At 45.9% G+C, this 24,442-nt stretch overlaps 1 protein-coding gene across 4 annotated transcripts in view; it reads right to left on the reverse strand.

Annotated features, from left to right (window-relative positions):
• Positions 1 to 24,442, reverse strand: part of LOC126203839 (choline/ethanolamine kinase) — a 200,067-nt gene that overhangs the window by 97,704 nt on the left and 77,921 nt on the right. For 2 of the 4 annotated variants that reach the window (XR_007540390.1, XR_007540391.1), the window contains exon 1: positions 20,365 to 20,579. The exons of 1 other annotated variant lie outside the window; for it this stretch is intronic. Coding sequence is in view for 1 of the 3 variants with exons in the window: in XM_049938214.1 (XP_049794171.1) it covers positions 20,365 to 20,484 (120 nt within the window). In the remaining 2 variants the exon portion in view is untranslated. Of the gene's footprint in view, positions 1 to 20,364; positions 20,580 to 24,442 lie in introns of those variants that run through there. One more of the 4 variants, XM_049938214.1, reaches the window with a different exon arrangement.

Consider the following 24,442-nt stretch of genomic DNA (forward strand, 5'->3'; position numbering starts at 1 on the left):
CCATTCCAGTTCAAGGCACAATTTCCATCAACACATTTTAAGGCCAATTTCGTACCTCAGGGTGGTAATGGTAGCGAGTTTTTTCACTCATTTTAGAGCAATGATATCACCAAAAAACATTACTTTGATGTCTCTGAGAATTTTCTTCCGTGTAATTTTCAGCAAATTCTTACGTGAAAAACATTAATACAATAATTAATGGTGAGGCAATACTGACCCTACGAGTTATCTTAAATTATAGGTTAAGGAAAGGTAAACCTGCGTTACTAGCATTTGTAGACTTACAGAAAGCTTTTGACACTTAACTGGTTTACTCTTTCAAATTCTGAAGGTGGCAGGGGTCAAATACAGGGAACGAAAGGCTATTTACAATTTGTACAGAAGCCAAATGGCAGCTACAAAAGTCGAGGGGCATGAAAGGGAAGCAGTGGTTGGGAAGGGAGTGAAACAGGGTTGTAACATATCCCCAGTGTTATTCAATATATATATTGAGCAAGCAGTAAAGGAAGCAAAAGAAAAATTTGTAGGAATTAAAATTCAGGGCGAAGAAATAAAAACTGAGGTTTGCCGATGACACTGTAATTCTGTTAGACACAACAAAGGACTTGGTATAGCAGTTGAACGGAATGAACGGCGACTCGAAAGGAGGATATAAGATGAACATCAGCAAAAGCAAAACGAGGATAATGGAATGAAGTCAAATCAGATGATGCTGAGGGAATTAGATTAGGAAATGACACTTAAAGTAGGTGATTTTTGCTAAGGAAGCAAAATAACTGATGATGGTCGAAGTAGGGAGGATATAAAATGTAGACCGGCAACGGTAAGAAAAGCGTTTCTGAAGAAGAGAAATTTGTTAACATCGAGTATAGATTTAAGTGTCAGGAAGTATTTGCATGGAGTGTATCCATGTATGGAAGTGAAAGATGGACGATAAATAGTTTAGACAAGAAGAGAACAGATGGTTTCGAAATGTGGTGCTACAGAAGAATCGTGATGATTAGACGGCTAGGTCACGTAACTAATGAGGTGGTGCTGAACAGAATTGGGGAGAAGAGGAATTTGTGGTACAACTTGACTACAAGAAGGGATCGGTTGGTAGGATACGTTCTGAGGCATCAAGGGCTCAGCAATTTAGTATTGGAGGGCAGCGTGGAGGAAAAAAAATCGTAAAGGGAAACCAAGAGATGAATACACTAAGCAGATTCAGCAGGATGTAGGTTGCTGTAGGTACTTTGAGATGATGAAGCTTGCACAGGATAAGTAGCATGGAGAGCTGCATCAAACCAGTCTCTGGGCTGTAGACCACAACAATAACAACAATTAAAAGTTTCAATCGTTCACCTTCAGGACCTGCCGTCCAAGTACATCAAAGTAGTTTGAATCTCTTGGGAATTTTATTAGACGGCGGCGATGTGGAAGCGGCTGTGGCAAATTTAACCTTCGAGGAAGGAGCAACTGTAACACGTTCCTCTGCAGAAATGCTCTTCCTCATAAGTGTGTCGTAGCAATATATCATTCTTAAAATGATGCGATAATTGGATAACTGTCTCTCAGCTGTTTAATCATAGAAGCACGATTGTGACTAATTACACTCAGTAACCCCACCACCACAGTATTTTTTATTTATGTTCATGTTTAGAGCTCCAACACGTACTGCTGTAATAGCGGTAATAATACGTGTTCGGTCCGTTTTTACACGGAACACGTCTGAAAGTATCGTAATGGCCGCGCTCACGCCACTCAAGGTTCTGGAACTGATGAAGACACGCCACGATTGTGCGGGGCTCTGAGCGCGGGGTTTACCATCTAAGGGGGAATCACACTCACTGGGAAGTCACCGTTACGTAACCGTCACGTTTTTGAGCGTCGACGGTCATGGGAATTTATGAGATTTCACGAAAGAACGTCTAGGCGTTACAGCTGCTTCATAAAATACTCACTAGAGGCGCTATTTCGGAGTTCATGGTAGATCGTCATAAAATGCCGAAATTTAGCTTAAAGCAGTTTGCAATGATTGCTACTGCACCTGATGATGAGGAACAGAGACCAAAAAGTTTGAGTTAGAAATACGTTAAAAAAACGAGACCGTGAAGGAGAGAGTTCCACGCACCTTACATGGAGCTGAAAGAGGAGGGGTCGTGGTTCTATAAATATTTCAGGATGTCTAAACAACAGTTTACCTGTAAAGCAAGATACAAATCATAACAACAAAGAAAAATTCTACATTGAGGCGTCGAATATCATTTCGACAGAAGCCGACGGTTTGCCTACGGTTTGTCTAGATGAGCCTTTTAGTATGCTTGAACAATGTGTACATATACTTATGCTACCTGCTGTTCGTCAGTACTTTATTAAGAACCATGTTTAAAAAAGTGGTTCAGATGGCTCTGAGTACTATGGGACTTAACTTCTGAGGTCATCAGTTCCCTAGAACTTAGAACTACTTAAACCTAACTAACCTAAGGACATCACACACAACCATCCCCGAGGCAGGATTCGAACCTGCGACCGCAGCGTGTTTTAAAGTTCTGCATGCCACATCAGCTTTACTCCCGGTTTTTCTTTTCGCTACAACACTGCAAAACTCGTGAGTGAAAGCACACTGAACAAGTTATGTCTCGTTTATTTCGTATTCCTTCAGTGTACAAAGTAAAATATTTTAAGTTTGTGTTATCTTTCAGTGGCTATTAAGATCTTTTCGCAGTAAGTCAGTCGGAAATATTTTCGTATTAGCTCACACTGTGTAGTTAATGCAACAGTTGTTTGCCAAGTGAGCGACTTATGGCCTATTGAAATATTCTTCCCGAGAAAACTTGACGTGACGTTCCGTTGACGGCGTTTGTTAATGCCACCATTTCAACTACAGACGAGAATCTTTTGACGTGACTGACATGACAGTGACGTTCCGTCAAGTGTGAACTCACCTTTATAGGCTGACGCTTGCCCGAGGCACTCCAAGACGCCGACTTGCACTTGTCCATAAAACTTCACTGCACACACCTGCGCTTTCAGGCGTCCAGTTCTGTGGCGCCGTCAAAACCGCACGTGCGACGTGTCAGACGTCAAAGAGACGATAAGCGATAGCAAAACTCTTACAAAAAGATTTGTAGTGTGGCATTTATCCTCTTTGCCATTAGCGCTATTATTTATTACCCCTTTCCCAGACAAATATAACAAAAAACTACACTAGCAAATAAAAGCTGTATTACCCACAATTACTGATTTCTCTGTTATTTGCGTTGCATACTAAACAGGGCATATACTGTGGCCTAACAGAACATCCCTCGAATACTGGCTCGTGTATTTGCAGCCGCGTGGCGTTGCCTGTACGCCACTGGTCGCACACAGCTTTGAGAACTCAGAGCTGGGATTAGCGGCGACAGTGAAGCAGAGGCGGCGCCCCCATTCCTCTGCAGGCCTACCGCCAGCTCAGAGCGGGGCCGCAGGTCTGCACAGTGCTGCATCCCGCCAGCGCTGCCAAATGCGGACACGCGCAGTCTTCGCTCAGCTACCGTCGTAACTACCGAAGCGCGACGAGTCGTCTGTCAGTCGTCTAGCGTCCAACCGACACGGTCGAGAGCCCAGGAGATGCGCTGCAGGCGACCTTGTGCTGTTACCAAAGGCACTCGCGTCGCTCGTCGGCCGCCACAGCCCATTAACGCCAAAATTCGCCGCACTGCCGCAAAGGATACGTTCGTCGTGCTATTTCTGTGGTCATTTCACGCAGTGTTGCTAGTCTGTCACCACTGACAACTCAACGCAAATGCCGCTGCTCTCTGTCGTTCAGTGAAGGCCGGCGGCCACTCCGTCGTCCGTGGTAAGAGGTAATGCCTGAAATTTGGTATTTCTGCACACTGCTGACACTGTGGGTCTCTGACTACTGAATTCCCTAACTATTATAGAAATGGAATGACCGATGCGTCTTGCTCCAAACTCCATTCCGCGTTCAGAGTCTTAATTCCCGTCGTGGAGCCGTAATCAGGTCGGAAATGTGGACACGTGAATCACCCGAGTGCAAGTGACAGCTCCGCCGAAGCACTACCCATTTCTACCTTGTGTACTCCATCCTAGCGCCATCACGTATGTCTATCGTTACACCATGACTTGTCACCTCACTGTACAAGTGGGTGCACTTCCAAACTCAGACGTGAGTGTTTAACTTAATTTTGTCGTACGGCTTAAAGCTGTTATGTCGTAAAGCACTTACACTGTTTTATAATGGCTCTGAACACTATGGGACTTAACATCTGAGGTCATCAGTCTCCTAGAACTTAGTACTACTTAAACCTAACTGACCTATCGACATCACACACATCCATGCCCGAGGCAGGATTCGAACCTGCGACCGTAGCGGTCGCGCGGTTCCAGACTGAAGCGCCTAGAACCGCTCGGCCACAACGGCCGGCTTTTTTCTAAGTAAGTAGCATCCTATATTATGCATATTTTAGAAATTGGAGTAAAATTATCAAAAAAGTGTAAAAAAATTGTAGATGGAGAGATAAAATAGTTTTACTCAATTTTCTCTGTTTTGCACTTAAAGTGCGTCTATGATTGTGTGAGTGCATGTGTAAATAGGATAGTTTTTTAAGTTTCATCTACCGCTAAGTAAGTCATACTAGTGTTAAGTGTGAATTCTACCCAGTTCACTTTAGTGCAGCTGTATGGAATGAACATTTTGCGGCCATCCACTTCACTGTATTATTTAAAATGAGGTGGGAAATGTTTTAGAGTCACCCATTTCAACGTATGCTCCGGGCTTCGTGTAGAATTTCACTAGTAATAGTAATACTGTACGAGAAACTGTAGCTTGTCTATGAACCATCCTGCATTTTCTAAACCATTACAATCCGAGGGTGGTGATGAGACAAGTTTTAAGCCTTGATTCTTGCCAACATTACGTGTACGATCAATCTCTACCCCCATTAAGTTCATATCTTAGTTCCTGGAACATGAACACCAAAGCGTTACGAGTAAGCTTTGATTCCACTGTACGACTACAATCCTTTTTCTTAAATGATCCATCTGAATATCAAACTCTTGCATGCACGAGCTACAGCGTCTTTGTGTTGAATGACAATCCTTATTTCATCGTTCTTGTTAAATATCGTTGAAGTATAAAGTTTATGCAAGAAGTATTCTTGGCGTGTGATTCGCTCATCTTATTCTACTGAGAGATGTATTGAACGATGACGTCGTTGCGAGGTTACAAGTGGACTGCTGTAAGAAACTAGTAGTTCTCACGCGTTATCACCTTGTAGGCCTGCTGCAGATTATTGTGCTGTACACTGCGTGTGCTGGTTTTATACATTACACCCATCCTGTCTTAGATATAGACCTCACCACAAAAGTCAGCAAGTTGGTTGTTCTGGTCCACAATACGCAGCTCCGGGCAGTCCAGTGTGTTAACTGTCACTGGAAGGTATATAGCGTTAGTAGGAGTCGCAACGCTACAGGTTATTCTTATACTATGTTCCAACTGATGGGAAGTGTCCGTAAATTAAATGAGTCTGTCACTGAGATACGAGTTCGTTGCAATGTTATTCTCAATTGGCTATACTGACAGGAAGAATATCCACTGTCTAATCAAACTTTTAAACTTATTGAGATCCGTCTTCAAAACCTGTCCCATTGTGAAACCTAGGAGTGGGCCTATCAAAACTTTCTGCTTGAAAGTCAATCGATGCATCACCTTCATTCTAGATTTAAGGGTACTGATGTTTGCACAGAGGTCAATCCCTTTTCCAGACTGTTTTAACACTTCGTTTAAATAGTCAATATCGAATGCACGAGGTGCAGTTTCCTCAATTTCGTTTCCACCGTTAATTTAAAGATGCAGTTTATTTTTAGCCTCTGTGGTATTTGGGATGATGTGTGTCTCCAGCCCAATCAGCGCGATACTCCTCCAATGCTTAAATCATTTGGTGGGAAGTAATTCGCAAGTAATACAGATTATCGTTCTTTTAAAGTCAGAGTGTACGGCACTGCATCTAAACAACTGGTGAATGGATGCTTAATGCCCATCTTTACATATCATTCGTAAGTGCCAGGAGGAACGTGATTCATAAATGAACACACAGGAATGTATTAAAGTGTTAGCGTCGAAAATCGTAGAACACTTGTCTTCTGCCTGTGAAGTATCGTTTTAATTCTTCTGGGGGTTGCAGGTCGCCGAATGAACCAAAATAGTAGACGTTATTTGCATTTTTTAAACATAGGCTACCCAGTAAGTTCCAGGTCGTCCTGCTACATCTAGATTCACAATTCCGCATTCTTCTGATTTCCACATTGTCTCCGGTAATGTATTCCACATAAACACACCTCGGAATGTTGAATTTCTTCTTAACAAACTTAAGGAGATCTGTATTTGTAAGCGTCCTGTGTGGTGCGAGTGCTAGGGGGCTTTTTCTTTTGTTTATGAAGAGACCTAGTCCTTTCTTGCATGAAGATTATTCTTTTCCACAGGCTGATGCCTCCACCATGCGGTTATGTCTCCGTGCCTTCTGCAGTTGGTTCAAATGGCTCTGAGCACTATGGGACTCAACTGCTGAGGTCATTAGTCCCCTAGAACTTAGAACTAGTTAAACCTAACTAACCTAAGGACATCACAAACAACCATGCCCGAGGCAGGATTCGAACCTGCGACCGTAGCGGTCTCGCGGTTCCAGGCTGCAGCGCCTTTAACCGCACGGCCACTTCGGCCGGCCCTTCTGCAGTTGCTCCTGAGAGTTCTGTGCAATAGCCGCAGCACCCGCACCTAGTGAACCCACCGCCGAGAGACCGGTTAGGGCAGAATGAGGGAGGAAATAATTCTACCCGTCGGTTTCGATATTGATAGAACCCTGGCTGGTTTAATCGATCTTTTTTTTTTCTCGCTCCTTTCTTCTTCAGGGCGTATAACGCTGTCAGGACGCAATTTTCCATGCACACTTTGGTTGTCATGTTCTTCCTAGGCGCCTTACGTGCAGACCTCATAACTTTGCTGAACTACTTCACACTCAAATCCAACTTAACTTTACCACGCCTAGCTTTCTTAACTGCAAAGGCTGCACGTATTGCCTTAGCTTTATCAGCTAAAATTCGACAGGCGATGTGACGATGTTTATTTGCTGCGTGTGCGATGTCGTGCTCCGTACGCCCTTCATCAAGCATATTTATCCTCTTAACACCACGTGCCAATCGTTTTTGAAGTTTTGTTCTGTGTCCACAGTAGTTATATCCAGGAACGTGTAATTCGGCTGGGAGTGTGTGGAGAATGCCGTCTCCTCCTCTAATGCTTCTCCTATCACGCATGTTGTGCTACTAAGGTGGTTATGGTCTGCACACCCTGTTATATAGCAAATCGTCAGCGTCGATCCAGCTATATTGTGATGCGGGAAAACCAAGCCGTTCAACTAGCGCTCTATACCCTCGTCGCCGTATCACCCTCTCTGCAAGGTGCACATCCTGTTCCGAGCTCTTCTGTAACTCTTCTGTGTAAAAGCGTTCTGAAATTTCAGAACCACTGCTGTCCTTTGGGAGGTAAGTTCTATGATTCGTTCTCTGCACTTCAGAAACTGTGAATATCTCAGTTGACCAGTTTGGCATGTATGACTTAAATTCTGTCTTGTTTTGAAATACGTACTAAATTACCTACATTAAATTGCTGTTTGCAGAGATCTAACATTTTAATACGACTGTATAATGTATCTAGAAACCTATTATCACGAACAAGGATTTGTCTCATTTTTATTGTGCAGTGTTTCGTTCTATTATACTGTGCAATCATTTGCGGGAGGATATCGGCCGCTTTTTGTGAGCCATGAAGATTGAATCGATCCACATTAGGGCTTTCAGTTGCATACCAAGTTCTGTGAAACTGTGTAGCCAAATTGTGTTTTTTTCCATTTGAATTTATAGGCTGCCTGCCCAACATGTATGGTTTTTCACCACTGACAGCGTGTATTTTGTTTACCCTAGCGTTGCTGTGACGGTTGACGAAATCGTCAATAGCGTCGTCGTCGTGGAATTTCACTAAGCGTTCATCGAGAGATTCGGTAAATGGTTTAAAGGTTTCTTGTAGTGTCTGCTTGTGCTTCAAATGCCCTAATCTCGGCAGCCCTAAGTTCTCTCGAATGGCCTTCCGTCCATCTGTGACTTATGCTTAGTCGACTTCTTGCTTTATACTAATCGGACTTCCGTGCAACGTGAGGTTTTACATATCCGCTCTTTTGTTTTTGTTTTCTTTTGGTTTTAGGGCGCAAAAACTGCTATGGTCATTAGCGCCCGGTCCGTGACTTAGGAAACAGTAAAAAACCGAAATTGAAAACCAGCAGCAATGGGAACGAAAGTCATAAAATTGGAGAAACTAAAAGCAGAAGGAAGGCTTAAAAATCCACTACAGAAAGGGGTTGGTTGTCCCCCCCAAAAAAAAGCTTCAAATGACTGACGTTATTTCACTGGCACTAATAAACTTGAGAACGCGGTCGGCTGAGCGCGTGTCATCTGCTAAAATCGACGATATATCAGGCGATAGCTGTAGACGGGAGCGTAACGGATTAAAATAGGGGCATTCAATTAAAAGGTGTCTTACCGTCCACAGCCGAGAGCAGTGGGGACAGAGTGGGGGAGGATCGCCGCTTAAAAGATGTCGATGGCTAAAAAGACAGTGCCCTATCCGGAGTCTAGTTAAAATTACCTCCTCCCGACGACGCGTTCGGGAGGAAGAGGTCCAAGCACAAGGAAGAGCTTTCACGTCCCGTAATTTATTATGGGGAAGTGTCGACCAATGCGCGTGCCATAAATGAACAACACGACGACATAAAACGCTCCGTAGATCGGCGAAGGGAATCGATTGAATAGCTGGCCGAAGAAGAGAGACTGCAGCCTTGGCTGCAATATCGGCCGCCTCATTTCCACAGATACCAACGTGTCCCGGGAGCCAGAGGAACGCCACCGAGACGCCCCCCAGGTGGAGCAAGCGCAGACAGTCCTGAATCCGGTGGACCAGAGGGTGCACAGGGTAAAGAGCTTGGAGACTGAGGAGAGAGCTGAGAGAATCTGAGCAGATAACGTACTGCATCCGCTGATGGCGGCGGATGTAGTGGACAGCCTGGAGAACAGCGTAAAGCTCCGCAGTATACACCGAACACTGGTCGGGAAGCCGAAAGTGATTTGGGGTGTCGCCAACAATATAGGCACTCCCTACACCTAACGATGTTTTCGAGCCGTCGGTGTAAATAAATGTGGCGTCCGTCATTTGTGCACATAGAGCAGCAAATGCCCGACGATAAACAAGTGAAGGGGTACCATCCTTGGGAAAGCGACAAAGGTCACGGAGCAGCCAAATCCGGGGACGGAGCCAAGGCGGTGCTGTACCCCAAGTTGTCAAGAAGGTTTTAGGAAAGCGGAAGGAAAGAGAATGGAGCAGTTGACGGAAGCGGACTCCCGGTGGTAGTAGGGAGGAGGGGCGGCCTGCATACCCTACATCAAAGGAGGCGTCGAAAAAAATGTCATGGGCTGGATTAGCAGGCATGGAAGACAGATGGCTAGCATAACGACTCAGAAGGACCGCTCGCCGATTGGACAGCGGAGGTTCTGCAGTCTCAGCATAAAGGCTTTCCACAGGGCTGGTGTAAAAAGCTCCAGACACTAAACGTAATCCACGGTGGTGGACAGAGTCGAGACGCCGAAGAATAGACGGCCGAGCAGAGGAGTAGACTATGCTTCCATAGTCCAATTTCGAGCGCACTAAGGCGCGATAGAGGCGGAGGAGGACCACTCGGTCCGCTCCCCAGGAGGTACCATTCAGGACACGGAGGGTGTTAAGGGATCGCAGACAGCGAGCCGAAAGATAAGAAACGTGGGAGGTCCAGCACAGTTTTCTGTCAAACATAAGACCCAAGAATTTAGCGACGTTTGAAAACGGAAGGTTGGCAGGACCTAGATGTAAGGAGGGCGGAAGAAACTCCTTACGTCGCCAAAAATTAACACAAACGGTCTTACTGGGAGAAAAACGGAAGCCGGTTTCGATGCTCCAAGAGTGGAGGCGATCGAGAGAGCCTTGAAGACGTCGTTCAAGAAGGCTGGTCCGTTGAGAGCTGTAGTAGATCGCAAAATCGTCCACAAAGAGGGAGCCCGAGACATCAGGAAGGAGACAATCCATAATTGGATTGATGGCAATGGCAAACAGTACAACACTCAGCACGGAGCCCTGGGGTACCCCGTTTCCTTGGGAGAAAGTACGGGAGAGAGTAGTGTTCACCCGCACCCTAAATGTGCGCTCTGCCATAAATTCGCGAAGAAAAAGGGGTAGCCGACCTCGAAAGCCCCAAGAGAACAGTGTGCGGAGGATGCCTGTCCTCCAACAGGTATCGTATGCTCTCTCCAGATCAAAAAATATTGCTACTGTTTGGCGTTTCCGGAGAAAATTGTTCATGATATAAGTGGGGAGAGCAACAAGATGGTCAATTGCAGAACGATGCTTTCGGAATCCGCATTGGGCAGGTGTTAAAAGACTGCGGGATTCCAGCCACCATGCTAAACGGTAATTCACCATACGCTCCAAAACCTTACAGACACTACTCGTGAGAGAAATGGGGCGATAGCTAGAGGGGAGATGTTTGTCCTTTCCAGGTTTCGGAATAGGAACGACGATAGCTTCCCGCCATCGTCTGGGAAAAGTACTGTCGGTCCAAATTCGATTATAAAGGCGAAGGAGGTAACGCTGACTATGGGTTGATAAATGCAGCAACATTTGGATGTGGATACCATCCGGTCCTGGGGCGGAGGAGCGAGAAGAAGAGAGTGCATGTTGGAGTTCCCTCATGGAGAAAACAGTATTGTAGCTTTCGCGATTTTGAGAGGAGAAAGCAAGAGGTCGCACTTCCGCTGCACGTTTCTTCGGGAGAAACGCTGGCGGGTAATTTGAAGAGCTCGAAATCTCAGCAAAGTGCCAACCCAACGAGTTAGAAATTGCGACGGGGTCCACTAATGTGTCATGCGCGACAGTGAGCCCAGAGACCGGGGAGAATCTAGGCGCGCCTGAGAACTGTCGAAGCCGTCTCCAAACTTCCGAGGAGGGAGTGAAGGTGTTAAATGAGCTAATAAAGAATTTCCAGCTTGCCTTCTTGTTATCTCGGATGACACGACGGCATCGCGCTCGGTACTGCTTATAGCGGATACAGTTGGCCAAAGTAGGATGGTGGCGGAAAACGCGGAGAGCACGTCGCCGCTCACGTATTGCATCACGGCATGCCTCGTTCCACCAAGGAACTGGGGGGCGCCGGGGCAATTCGGAGGTGCGTGGTATTGAATATTCCGCAGCTGTAAGAATAACGTCGGTAACATGTGTGACCTTATCGTCGACGCTGGGAAAGTGACGGTCGTCGAATGTCGCTAGAGACGAAAAAAGTGTCAATTCAGCTTGGGCAAACTTCCAGCGTCGCGGCCGCATGTATGGCAGTTGAGGCTGCAGTCTCAGGATACATGGAAAGTGGTCACTCGAGTGTGTATCATCAAGGGCGAATCATTCGAAGCGCCGAGCTAGCGGAACAGTACCGACAGCAAGGTCCAAATGAGATGATTTGTCGTGGAGGCAGACAAAAATGTAGGGACCCCAGTGTTGAGGCAAACTAGATCCGCTTGGTGGAAGACGTCTAGCAATAGTGAGCCACGTGGACAAGGATGTGGAGATCCCCAAAGCGGGTGGTGGGCACTGAAGTCCCCAACCAGCATATAGGGGGGTGGAAGTTGACCAAGAAGATGAAGGAGACCAGCTCGCGCCATTGGTGTGGACGATGGAATGTATACAGTACAAAGAGAGAACGTGTATCCGGAAAGGGAAAGACGGACGGCGACAGCTTGGAAGGAAGTGTTTAAATGGATTGGGTGATAATGGAGAGTTTCATGGAGAAGAATCATGAGTCCTCCATGTGCTGGAGTGCCTTCAACAGAGGGGAAATCATATCGGACGGACTGAAAATGAGGGAGAACAAAGCGGTCATGGGGACGCAGCTTTGTTTCCTGAAGACAGAAGATGACCGGCGAGTAGGCTCGCAAGAGGATCGACAATTCATCCCGATTGGCTCGAATACCGCGGATATTCCAGTGGATAATGGACATAGGGTGAACAGAAAATGGAGGAATGTGACCAAGGTCGCTGTCAACTCAACGACTGCTCAGAGCTTGCGACCGACAGCATGGAATGGCAGTCAGCCGAAGGCAGAAGATCCTGATCCATAGGTTGGTCAGGAGCAGCTCCTGCCACCAGCGATCGGCCGGTTGATCGGCCGCCAGCAGTGCGCCTCGGCGACACAGAAGACGGCCGAGGGCGATTTCCGCCAGGTGGTGCTGTAGATGGGACACGCCTTGGCGGAGAAGGAGAGGAACTGGGTTTCTTTGTAGCCTTCTTGAAAGTATGATGTTTAGATGAAGGAGGAACCGATGGTTGGGAAGGTGCGGTACGTAAAAACTCTTCACGAGTATGCTCTTTTTTCAAAGTCTTGGTGCCTGACTTTTGGGCTCGAGATTTAGCAGAACCCGACGAAGGGTGAGCCATAGAGTGGGCACGCGAAAGTGGTGAGGTTGAACGGGCGATCTTTGCGCTGGCAGATCTGACGACCGTGGTACTAAAGGTGAGGTCGCAAGTCTGCGTGGCCGCCTCCTTTGTTGGCCGAGGAGAAGCAAGGACAGTGCTGTATTTTCCTGTCTGAGGCACGGTGGGCTGTCGACTGACGAATAATTTTCGAGCAGCAAAGGTAGACACCTTTTCCTTCACTCTAATTTCCTGGATGAGCTTTTCGTCCTTAAAAACGGGGCAATCTCGAGAAGAAGCAGCGTGGTCGCCCATACAGTTGATGCAGCGAGGGGATGGAGGTGGACAAGCACCCTCATGGGCATCCTTGCCACACGTAACACATTTGGCCGGATTGGAACAGGACTGGCTGGTGTGATTGAACCGCTGTCACCGATAGCAACGCGTAGGGTTTGGGACGTAAGGGCGAACGGAAATTATCTCATAGCCTGCTCTGATTGTCGATGGGAGTTTAACTTTGTCAAATGTCAAGAAGACAGTGCGGGTTTGAATGATGTTCGTGTCAACCCTTTTCATAACCCTATGAACAGCCGTTACGCCCTGGTCAGACAGGTAGTGCTGAATTTGTTCGTCACACAATCCATCGAGGGAGCGGGTATAAACAACTCCACGCGAGGAATTTAAAGTACGGTGCGGTTCCACCCGGACAGGGAAGGTGTGTAGTAGTGAGGTACGCAGCAATTTTTGTGACTGGAGGGCACTGACTGTTTCTAACAACAGGGTGCCATTCCGTAATCTGGAACAAGACTTTACAGGACCTGCAATTGCGTCGACACCTTTCTGAATAACGAAAGGGTTGACCGTGGAGAAGTCGTGACCTTCGTCAGACCGAGAAAGAACAAGGAACTGTGGCAACGATGGAAGAACTGTCTGTGGCTGAGACTCAGTGAACTTTCGTTTGTGAGCAGACATAGTGGAAGGTGAGGAAACCATTGCTGAAGAATCCCCCACGATTACCGGCGTCTCCGATGGCGCGCTCCTCGCTTGTGGGGGCCCTCTCTGAGGGTACTCCCTCCTTAGGTGATTGTTCACACCTCAGGTCGCACCTCCCGACAAACGGACGGAGGGACCAATCGGCACTTTCGGAAGGTATCAGCTCGGGTAATCACCCCTCCCTGGGCCTGGCCGTTACCAGGGGGTACGTACGTGTCCTACCTGTCTACCCGGTGCGGGGAATTACGCGTTACCCCGTCACCGGCTACGCATGGAAGTACGTGGGTCGGCCTTCAGACACACACAGGGAGGAAAAAAGAGAAAGGGAAAGGAAAGAAGAGGGGTCTCAAACGCCGCAGCGGAGAAAAGTGAAGAGGGAAGGAAAAGAGAAGGACAGAGGAAGGACGAAGACTTGCAAGTATTGAAAGCAAGGAATTTGTAACAGTTTCGAGCGTCCGTCTCCGGACGTAGGCACAAACTATACTCCCAGAGGGGGAGAAAGGGAAGGAAAGAGCCAGAGATGAGGGGGGGGGGGCGAAGATGGGGACAGGGAAGGATGCGGAAAGGGAAGGTATGCAGCCCGGAAAGGAAGGAAGGCCACATCAGCTCGGGGTCCCGTGCTCGCTACGCACGTATCCACAAAAGAGTTGTGGGACCCCCTGGGGGGATCCGCTCTTCTTCTACTGCTTCCTCTTCTTGGTAACAATTGTCTTTCCTTCAGTTAATTCGCCCACTTTCTTTCCAATGGCGTTCATTCAAAATCCCCTAGTCAATAACAGATATTTCCGCCCATCATTTAAGTCGTTTCCTTTCTTTTCGATTGTATTAACCCGATTATTCAGTGAAGAATTCATGGAGGTTTCGTCTATATCTGCCATCATTCAGTGTTCTTGTTTTATCAATAAAAAGGGTTTGCATTATCCTTCACTAGCTGTTTTGCGATTCTGGAATATGACTCAAATAAACTACATCAACAGCCACATGGTGACCAAAATAGAAATATCGTCGAATTTGCATCTCTGTTTTCCACAGGGACATCGTCACATATGAACACTGTGTGGCTTTACTTTTTCCGGTGAAGGGATATCACTGCTCTCGCTGAATAACGTTTATGTCACTATCTACATCCTGCAACATCTCTATAATAGTTGGTATTTGGGCTGAAACAGGGTTTTTGAAAATACGCGTACGTGCTCAAAGTGACTTCCATCCGGATGTGTGAGCAGCGACACGAGGACATTTGTCTTGCCGCAGTTGGATGGATCTAAGATCAATTCACACATGTTGTCGGGAAGGAGTATACCATTCTGTTTCTGATCTTCTTGCACACCGTCAGAGCCCCAATCGCTTACAGCAAAGTCTTGATGCTTCACCGACCCTGCCGTGATAGCTACATCGGTTATTGGCGTCCAATGGGTCTCTACAGAAAATAATCAACGCTATATATGCCCTGTCATGATACAGACTATGTCAGGCACTGGTGTGCAATAGACTCTTATAGGGAATTTAGTTAAATAACCATTTTCGATTGTTGCATATTTGCAGTGAAAAAGCTGATAGCAGTAGCTTTAGCACTTGCAGTATGATGGGAGGTAAGAAATAAAACACATACATGGTTATATACATTTTCAACCAATAATCATACACGGTGTGCACTACATCAACAGGTTCTTTATCTTAAAACCAGTGCAGAATACAGAAAATAAAGGCTCCTCGAAAGCACAGAATTCAGCATCTATTACTCTCAAATTTATTGGCAGTCTGCCAATCTGAAACGCCTCTGGTGGTATAATTGTGCTGGGAGGTGCACCTGGGCTTTCCATCCAGAAGTGCGAGTCCCAGAAAGGGCACCACCATTTTGAATTTCCTGCCATTCCCGGCTGGGGAAGGTGGGGTGGGACATTAGCACAGCCCTAGAACAAAGAAATTGCCGCAAAAATTCGAAACCACCGCGAACAGAGTAGGTGGTGGAGGGAGAGAGCTGGGAAGCGGGAGGGGCATGGACCCACGTGACGGGTGAGGAAAACACTTGACATGCAGGGGAGGTGAGTGGTATAACTGATAGATTAAATTAATTTGCGTATCAGTTTGACATCAAAATTGCACCAGGAGCCACATCACCCCACTACTCACGTCATAGTAACACTATGTGTGACGACTGTGGTCTTACGATATCTGTCCGAGAAGTTTCTTTAGTGGTGCGTATGACAGCCAGTGAGGACGCCGCTTTACTGCAGGAGATTATGTCGTGGTCGTTTGGATTGTCCCCTGCTTACACCGACGTTTCCACTCAGAAGCGTGCATCGTCAGCAGCGCCTCGCGTAGAAACACGTTCGCTTGAAGGACATTCGCAACCGCGGGCACCACTGACCGCCTCCGTACCCCTGTTTACGCAGCGGAGCAGCCCGAGTCGCCGTATGAATGTTGTGGCATCAACGCCTCGAAAGCGAGGGTCGCCGGATCGATCCCTGACTAGAAAAATTGCGAATTACACTATCTGCTTTATGTCGCTGGTAACTGTAGCTACAGTAAAATAGCCAGTAGTAACCGACCTTACGAGGTATGGTCACGTCAAACTGGTCGTAGGGAAAGCAGAAGTCTGCCAAAGATCTCTGATAAAATTCTAAAGAAATGTAGTTCTGCTACAACAAGCTGCTTAAAATAACCTCTTTAGACTGATTCCTTAATATTGCTCGCCAGTCTGGAATCAGTAACAGGTAAAACAGCTAGAAGGGAGAGAGAAGATTCAAAGAGGGGAGTATTATAGCACCACTGTTGTTCGAAATATATGTAAATGGCCCAGTTGATTGAGGCGGAGGCTGCACGATGCTGTTCGCCTTTGATTACATACACAAGTCGCAGCGCTAAAAAACTATAGGGATGTGCAGAGACATCGACGATTGGGCCAGCGATGGCAGTTGACCCTCAACGTGAATGCGTACCTAACACACTGCGGATGAACAAGCGGGATATCTCGTTAATTACACGACTGCAATGTTATCATTACAATCTGAACCCACTAAATATGGTGGAACAGTGAATGCAGGAGCTAAACAGATTCATTACATGATTTTCGAAAAACTGTAGTGCACCCACAATGAGATAGCTTACAAAACCTCGTTCGATCGAGATCCATAGCTCGTTTCATGACGGGTTCCTTCGGGAAACTCTCGAGTTGTACGCCAGTGCTTATCGGACTGCAAAGGCATACAATTCAATAAGAGAGGCGTTGTGCATTACCGAAGGGAAAGTGTACAGATAAAACTGCTCGAGTACAAATGCTTCACAACTCAATGTACAGCTTCCTTGTACATATGCCTCACGGGAAGGCCATGAAGTTAAATTTCAGGATATTCGAGTTCACCAGCAGTTAGTTCTTGCCCACCACACGATTCTCAGACAGGAAAGGTGGTGGGTGAGTGACATGGGAAGTACCCTCCGCAACACGCCATAAAGTGACTGCGGAGTGTAGATGTAGATTCCAAGATACAAGATAGACGAGAACCTAAGGGAAACTGGGTGGCTGACATTAGTAAACATGCTGGAACAGCGTGGGAAGACCGTAGTGCACGGAGGAGCCTAATCTATCCAGCAGGAGTTGATGTCGAATGGCTGAGGATATCTCGCAGAATTACCATCACAGTAGAAGCTGGATTATTCGAGCTTATACGAAGGAAACTACCACGTGTTCTTCACGCATACTAATGGCAATTAGAACACCACCAGGTCTGATCTGCCTTATGTACTCAAGTCCTGTTTGCCACGCACACTCCCTTCTCTATCAATTTCGCGATGGAGGAGCAGCAACGTCTGCAAACCCACCTGTGTCTCCAATCCTTTACAGTGTTGCTCAGCGATACTTTTTCTCGTGTGCTGTTGAGGACTACTTCATTAGACTTTCAATCTGTGCGTGAAAGCTTAAGGACTGTTCTCGAACAGAATACTTCAAAAGCCCGTAGAATTTTCCGTTCTGATTCCTCTGCTCTCCATGTCTCCGAGCTATATTGGACAATATAGTTCCTTAATATTTTTTAATGTTAATATCTTTTTGTTGAATGTTTCGCTTGTGCAATTCTGCTTTTGATCTCCTGGGATGATGTACGGCCTTTTTTCACTCTACTACTAAATAAATCTGGTGACTTGCTTCATATTATCTCCGTTCAGACACAGGCTTGCTGCTATTGGAACTTGACTAGACATAAGAATTTCCATTTTCTTAGTTATTTTCGTGTCATAACTTTCGAAAAGCCTTGTTCATGTCTCCCCTACGGCCTTTTGAAGCCTTTCCGGATTTTTCTGATATATCATCTTCAAATCTAAGCATTTGTTTATGTTTGGTCTATATATAATTACTTCAGTATATGTACCTGCAAATTTGTTCAGTGCGTCCTTCACGTATATGTTGACGAGCAATGTGGAAAGGCTGCACCCTGCCGGACAGCTTAGTTACGCTAGAAAATTCTGCGTTATCGTCTGATTTAGACAATTGCTGTCCGATTCTTGTAAAGCTGCTGGATTATTTTCCTGTCCCGATAATCAATCTTAGCGCGCATTAACATTTGCACCATTTTTGACCAGGCTACGTAGTCGATGAAGCTACAATCGGTGTTTTATTAATTCCGAGCATTTTTTCATACAGTATTCTTATGTTAATTATTTTAATTCTCGCTTTCTTTGGATTTAGGAAAGATACAAGAGCTTGAAGCAAGAATCTACATCTACATCCATCAAACCACCTGACGGTGTGTGGCGGAGTGTACCTTGAGTACCTCTATCGGTTCTCCCTTCTATTCCAGTCTCGTATTGTTCGTGGAAAAAAGGATTGTCGGTATACCTCTGTGTGGGCTCTAATCTCTCTGATTTTATCCTCATGGTCTCTTCGCGAGATATACGTAGAAGGGAGCAATATACTGCTTGACTCCTCGGTGAAGGTATGTTCTCGAAACTTCAACAAAAGCCCGTACCGAGCTACTGAGCGCCTCTCTTGCAGAGTCTTCCACTGGAGTTTATCTATCATCTCCGTAACGCTTTCGCGATTACTAAATGATCTTGTAACGAAGCGCGCTGCTCTCCGTTGGATCTTCTCTATCTCTTCTATCAACCCTATCTGGTACGGATCCCACACTGCTGAGCAGTAGTCAAGCAGCGGGCGAACAAGTGTACTGTAACCTACTTCCTTTGTTTTCGGATTGCATTTCCTTAGGATTCTTCCAATGTCTCTCAGTCTGGCATCTGCTTTACCGACGATCAACTTTATATGATCATTCCATTTTAAGTCACTCCTAATGCGTACTCCCAGATAATTTATGGAATTAACTGCTTCCAGTTACTGACCTGCTATATTGTAGCTAAATGATAAGGGATCTTTCTTTCTATGTATTCGCAGCACATTACACTTGTGTACATTGAGATTCAATTGACATTCCCTGCACATTGCGTCAATTCGCTGCAGATCCTCCTGTATTTCATTTTCCATTGTTACAACCTCTTCATGTACCACAGCATCATCCGCAAAAAGCCTCAGTGAACTTCCGATGTCATCCACAAGGTCATTTATGTATATTGTGAACAGCAACGGTCCTACGACACTCCCCTGCGGCACACCTGAAATCACTCTTACTTCGGAAGACTTCTCTCCATTGAGAATGACATGCTGCGTTCTGTTATCTAGGAGCTCTTCAATCCAATCACACAATTGGTCTGATAGTCCATACGCTCTTACTTCGTTCATTAAACGACTGTGGGGAACCGTATCCAACGCCTTGCGGAAGTCAAGAAACACGGCATCTACCTGGGAACCTGTGTCTATCGCCCTCTGAGTCTCGTGGACGAATAGCGCGAGCTGGGTTTCACAAGATCGTCTCTTTCGAAACCCATGCTGATTCCTACAGAGTAGATTTCTAGTCTCCAGAAAAGTCATTATACTCTAATATAATGTGTGTTCCAAAATTCTACAACTGATCGACGTTAGAGATATATGTCTATAGTTCTGCACATCTGTTCGACGTCCCTTCTTGAAAATCGGGGATGACCTGTGCCCTTTGCCAATCCTTTGGAGCGCTACGCTCTTCTACAGACCTACGGTACAGCGCTGCAAGAAGAGGGCAAGTTCCTTCGCGTACTCTGTGTAAAATCTAACTGGTATCCCATCAGGTCCAGCGGCTTTTCCTCTTTTGAGCGATTTTAAATGTTTCTGTATCCCTCTGTCGTCTATTTCGATATCTACCATTTTGTCATCTGTGCGACAATCTAGAGAAGGAACTACAGTGCAGTCTTCCTCTGTGAAACAGCTTTGGAAAAAAAGACATTTAGTATTTCGGCCTTTAGTCTGTCATCCTCTGTTTCAGTACCATTTTGGTCACAGAGTGTCCGGGCATTTTGTTTTGATCCACCTACCGCTTTGACACAATACCAAAATTTCTTAGGATTTTCTGCCAAGTCAGTACATAGAACTTTACTTTCAAATTCATTGAACGCCTCTCGCATAGCCCTCCTCACACTATATTTAGCTTCGCGTAATTTTTGTTTGTCTGCAAGGCTTTGGCTATGTTTATGTTTGCTGTGAAGTTCCCTTTGCTTCCGCAGCAGTTTTCTAACTCGGTTGTTGTACCACGGTGGCTCCTTTTCCATCTCTTACGATCTTGCTTGGCACATACTCATCTGACACACATTAGGTTAACCATACGAAGAATTAATAAACCGTTGTTTGTAAGCTTTATTAATTTAGAAAAAAAACTTTAGAAAATGTAAACTGGTAAAAAATGATACAAACTTTAATGCGTACTGAAACAAGAAACAATCCAGCAACGTTACAGGACGTTATGTGTAATAATTATACTGCGGTTGGTATGACGTACCTGTTCCTGAGGTAAGCGGTGACGACGGGAAACTGCTTGCACAGTCCGAAAGGATCTGGCCGGGTGGTTAAAGGTAAGGCGATCTTGCACGAGAGCTCTGAGCAGAGAGGTGACCGCCATGTGTGACGGACGCCTCAGCGGTGCTGCTGGTGACGTCACGCGAGTAAGAGCGCGCGCACTTTGCCCACAGTGCTGGCAGCGACTCAGCTATTCCTGCCGCAGCCGGCCTACGCTGTGGGGCGACGCGGCTCGCCTCGGACTGAACCTTGGCTCGCCTATCAGCTGTCCCCGCCACCTCGCCGTCGTGGGGAGGGCAGCGGAGGGGGCACAACGACAACCGAAATCAGCAGCACATCGCGGGCAGCCAAGCCGATAAACCAGTCCTTCGACGAGGGAAACAGGTTGTCCCAAGTCGTACGTATATCTGCAAATGGGCATTGCGGAAGAGTGGCCAAACTGTTTCGCAAACAGTTCACTTTATCCTTAACCAACGCTGAAGGTTGGTTCACACCAATCTCTCTAGTCATTAACTACGGCACAGATTGGGACGTCAACTGCTGCATATTTTACCGCGTAGCCGCGCGGGATTAGCCGAGCGGTCTAGGGCGCTGCAGTCATGGACTGTGCGGCTGGTCCCGGCGGAGGTTCGAGTCCTCCCTCGGGCATGGGTGGGTGTGTTTGTCCTTAGGATAGTTTAGGTTAAGTAGTGTGTAAGCTTAGGGACTGATGACCTTAGCAGTTAAGTCCCATAAGATTTCACACACATTTGAACATTTTTTTTTACCGCATAAAATAGTAACTACTTGCAGCAAGTGGTGTGCAATCCCACACGTTGGACAGGTATCACAGAGTGTAGCCAATACACTGAAATATTGCAAGCACAGGATTTCGTACTTGTGAAGATCAGCGTACTTTCAACATTAAAGGCAATACCAAATTACTTGCTAAGAGCGGAATTGAGTTCATAACTTGCTGTGCCAGTCCAAGTGGACAGGTCGCACTGCCCGGTGTAACATGCTCCCTCTCGGGAGTATTGCAACTTTGGGTGTGCGGGACTGGCCTTTCCCGGCCCTTTGTGCACGCAGGTACTGCTTAGCGGTCGTTGAGAGCTAACCCATGAAAACTGCGCCCAGTAAAATATGCCACCAACCAAAAATCTGTAAAATATGCGGCCAGTACTTGCTCCCTTCGTTTCACGGCTTACCTGCGCCCGGTCCGTCTCCCCACACGTGACCGAACTGCGCCCCGATATACCTACTCTAGGGTAGTAGCCGAGTGGCCGAACAAATCACCAAGTACCGCTCCAGTTGTTTTAGAGTTGACATCCTGCGACTCGTGTATTCCTGTTACAGTAGTTCCGATATGGAAGTTTCAAAGACCATTCGCGGTAAGCCGAGTTGCCACCATGTAGGTTATTCTTACATAGTGAAGAGAACGAAAGAAGACGGGATTGTGACGTGGCACTGTTCAAGACAAAAGGAGAAATGTATAAAATCGATGGCGCTTTTTTTCCTTCACTCGAGCGTCAGCGTGGATCTCTGGATAATGCTCGGTTGGAAGTAAAGAAGACTTTGAACCAGGCAAAGGAACGGTACGAGAGAAAGGCACTTCTATTTCCAAAACACATCCGAAGGAGCTGGGTTGCCAGCATAATCGAGGATATGATTTTGTCAATGAAATGTCAGGAGAGCAAGTAACAAAGAGGCTTTTATACTACCAGTGGGCGAAACACCACAGGAAAATGGGACAGATTCCCAGGCAAAAGAAGAAATTGACCTCAAAGCAAAGTTACTGTTTGTGAATGGTGGCAGCAGTTTTCTGCTAAGCGGCAACAAATTAGGAGAAATGATAATATGTGTTTTAGCGGAAGAGCAGGGGAAAAGGCTCCAAGAAGTAAACAAAAGATTTTTTTATGGACGATACGTTCAAGTGCTGTAGCAAATAGGTTCTGAAAATATTCACCATTCACGTCAACTTTCGGAATACAAATAATGAAAACAGACGTATATCCAATCGTCTTTGCATTATTGCCACACAAAAGAAGAGAGACATCCGTCTTTTCCGAAATTTCGTGGAAAATATTACAGATTAGAAACATCCAAATGTGACTGTAGATTTCGAATCAGCGGCGATTTCTGCGATTGAAGTTTTACTACCGACAGCCGAAGTGCGAAGATGTTATTTCCACATGAAAAGTCTTCCTGGAGGAAAGTGCAAGATCTAGGACTTACTCATTAATACAATGAAAATGAAGATACGAGACAACATATACGCGTGTGTGCTGCGCTAGCTTTGCTGTGGCCTGTAGACGTATATGATGGCGCGAGATACATTCACAGGCACCGGATATCCCCAGGCTTTCTGAGTTCGACTACTTTGTAGACAGCTCATTGGAAAATGAAGAAAACCAAACCTATCAACCTCTGGAGTTATTACAAACGGCGCCATCGAACGACCAACGCTGTAAAAGGCTAGCACCACAAAATTAATGAAACGCTTGATAGACCAAATCCTAAAATGAAGTAATTAGGTGTATGAAAACACAAGTGGAAATTTCAGCAAGTGTATTAATGAGGGCAGAGCTGTGTATGAAAGGTAAATGAAACAAAAAAAGGTCTACCTGAAACGGGATGAAAGGTTGGAAAAAAGAGTAATAAATAACGAAGTGGGTGCTGGGATCAGAGCTGGCTTGAAATCTTCTCCTATCTACGAAAAATGTACAAAATGTAAATAGCAACTTATAAATAAAAAAGTTATACTGATGATGCTTATAAGCTGATTTTAAAAACACCTAAATGACAATTTACGTTTGCCATGCAGCCAGTCCAAAGGCTGGATAAAGTGTGATGGAAATCTGATTATTTTGAGAAACTTGGCCTGAATACAATGGACGGCCATACGAATTTGGTTTTCTGTGGTTTTTCAGATCATTTCAGGCAAATGCTGGTATCGTTTCTTTAAAAGACCATAGTTGCTTCCTCCCGCTTGTTGTTGTTGTTGTCTTCAGTCCGAAGAGCCGCACGGGATTAGCCGAGCGGTCTAGGGCGCTGCAGTCATGGACTGTGCGGCTGATCCCGGCGGAGGTTCGAGTCCTCCCTCGGGCATGGGTGTGTGTGTTTGTCCTTAGGATAATTTAGGTTAAGTAGTGTGTGAGCTTAGGGACTGATGACCTTAGAAGTTAAGTCCCATAGGATTACACACACACACACACACACACACACACACACACACACACACACACACACTTTATCTGATTATTAAGGAAGCAGAACATGAACCGAAGATTTCCTTAGTGACAAGTGACTAGCACGTAGCTTAGAATTTCTTCTTTTTCGACGGCGAATTTTGAAATTGCCTCGTCAACGTCGACATCTTTAGTTGGCCCCTTTTTTGTTGACTAACTGCTAAATGAGACAGTCGTGATTGAACCACAGTGGACCTGTGATAATTCTTAACATGACTTTTGAAAAAATCTCTCTCAGAACGCCATCGAAACACACGAAGTTTTTTTTTTTTTTTAACTTAGCGGCAAAATAAAGTTGGGAACGGTTTCGGAGAAAATCTTTGTCGCGAAATTCCTGCAACGACACCTTCTTCAAGAATCTCATGATAATTGTCACTGATTTTCGTATAATCATGGGAAGTTTCGTTTTTGAAGTTTTAATCAAATGGCTAGAATCTGAAACAGTATCTGATATACGTTCCACAGTTTTGCAAAGTGTATCTACTTCTTGGAAAAAGCTGTCGATGCGTTCTTACCTCAGTTCGCAGCGTCCTGTATAGTATGGCTTGAAAATGCGAGCTCGGAAACCTATTGGCAGCGTCCGTCAGCTCTTGTACCTGCCGGGCAAGGGTGTTAGTGAAGACTTCCACGACCCTTTCTGGGCGCAAATTCCAATGGGCGCAGTTTTCAGTACACCTTGAGAGCGGATGCGCCAGTTACAGGAGACACCGAAGCGGACGGAAGTCGAGCGCTAAAGCGGGAAGACGAGTGTAATTTGTAAAATACCACGTAGGAGTACTCTTTATATTACCAAATAATGTATTGTTACTTAACAAATTGTGTTCCGTCCAAGCA

The sequence above is a fragment of the Schistocerca nitens genome, chromosome 9 (genome assembly GCF_023898315.1).
Source record: "Schistocerca nitens isolate TAMUIC-IGC-003100 chromosome 9, iqSchNite1.1, whole genome shotgun sequence".
Lineage (NCBI taxonomy): Eukaryota > Metazoa > Arthropoda > Insecta > Orthoptera > Acrididae > Schistocerca > Schistocerca nitens.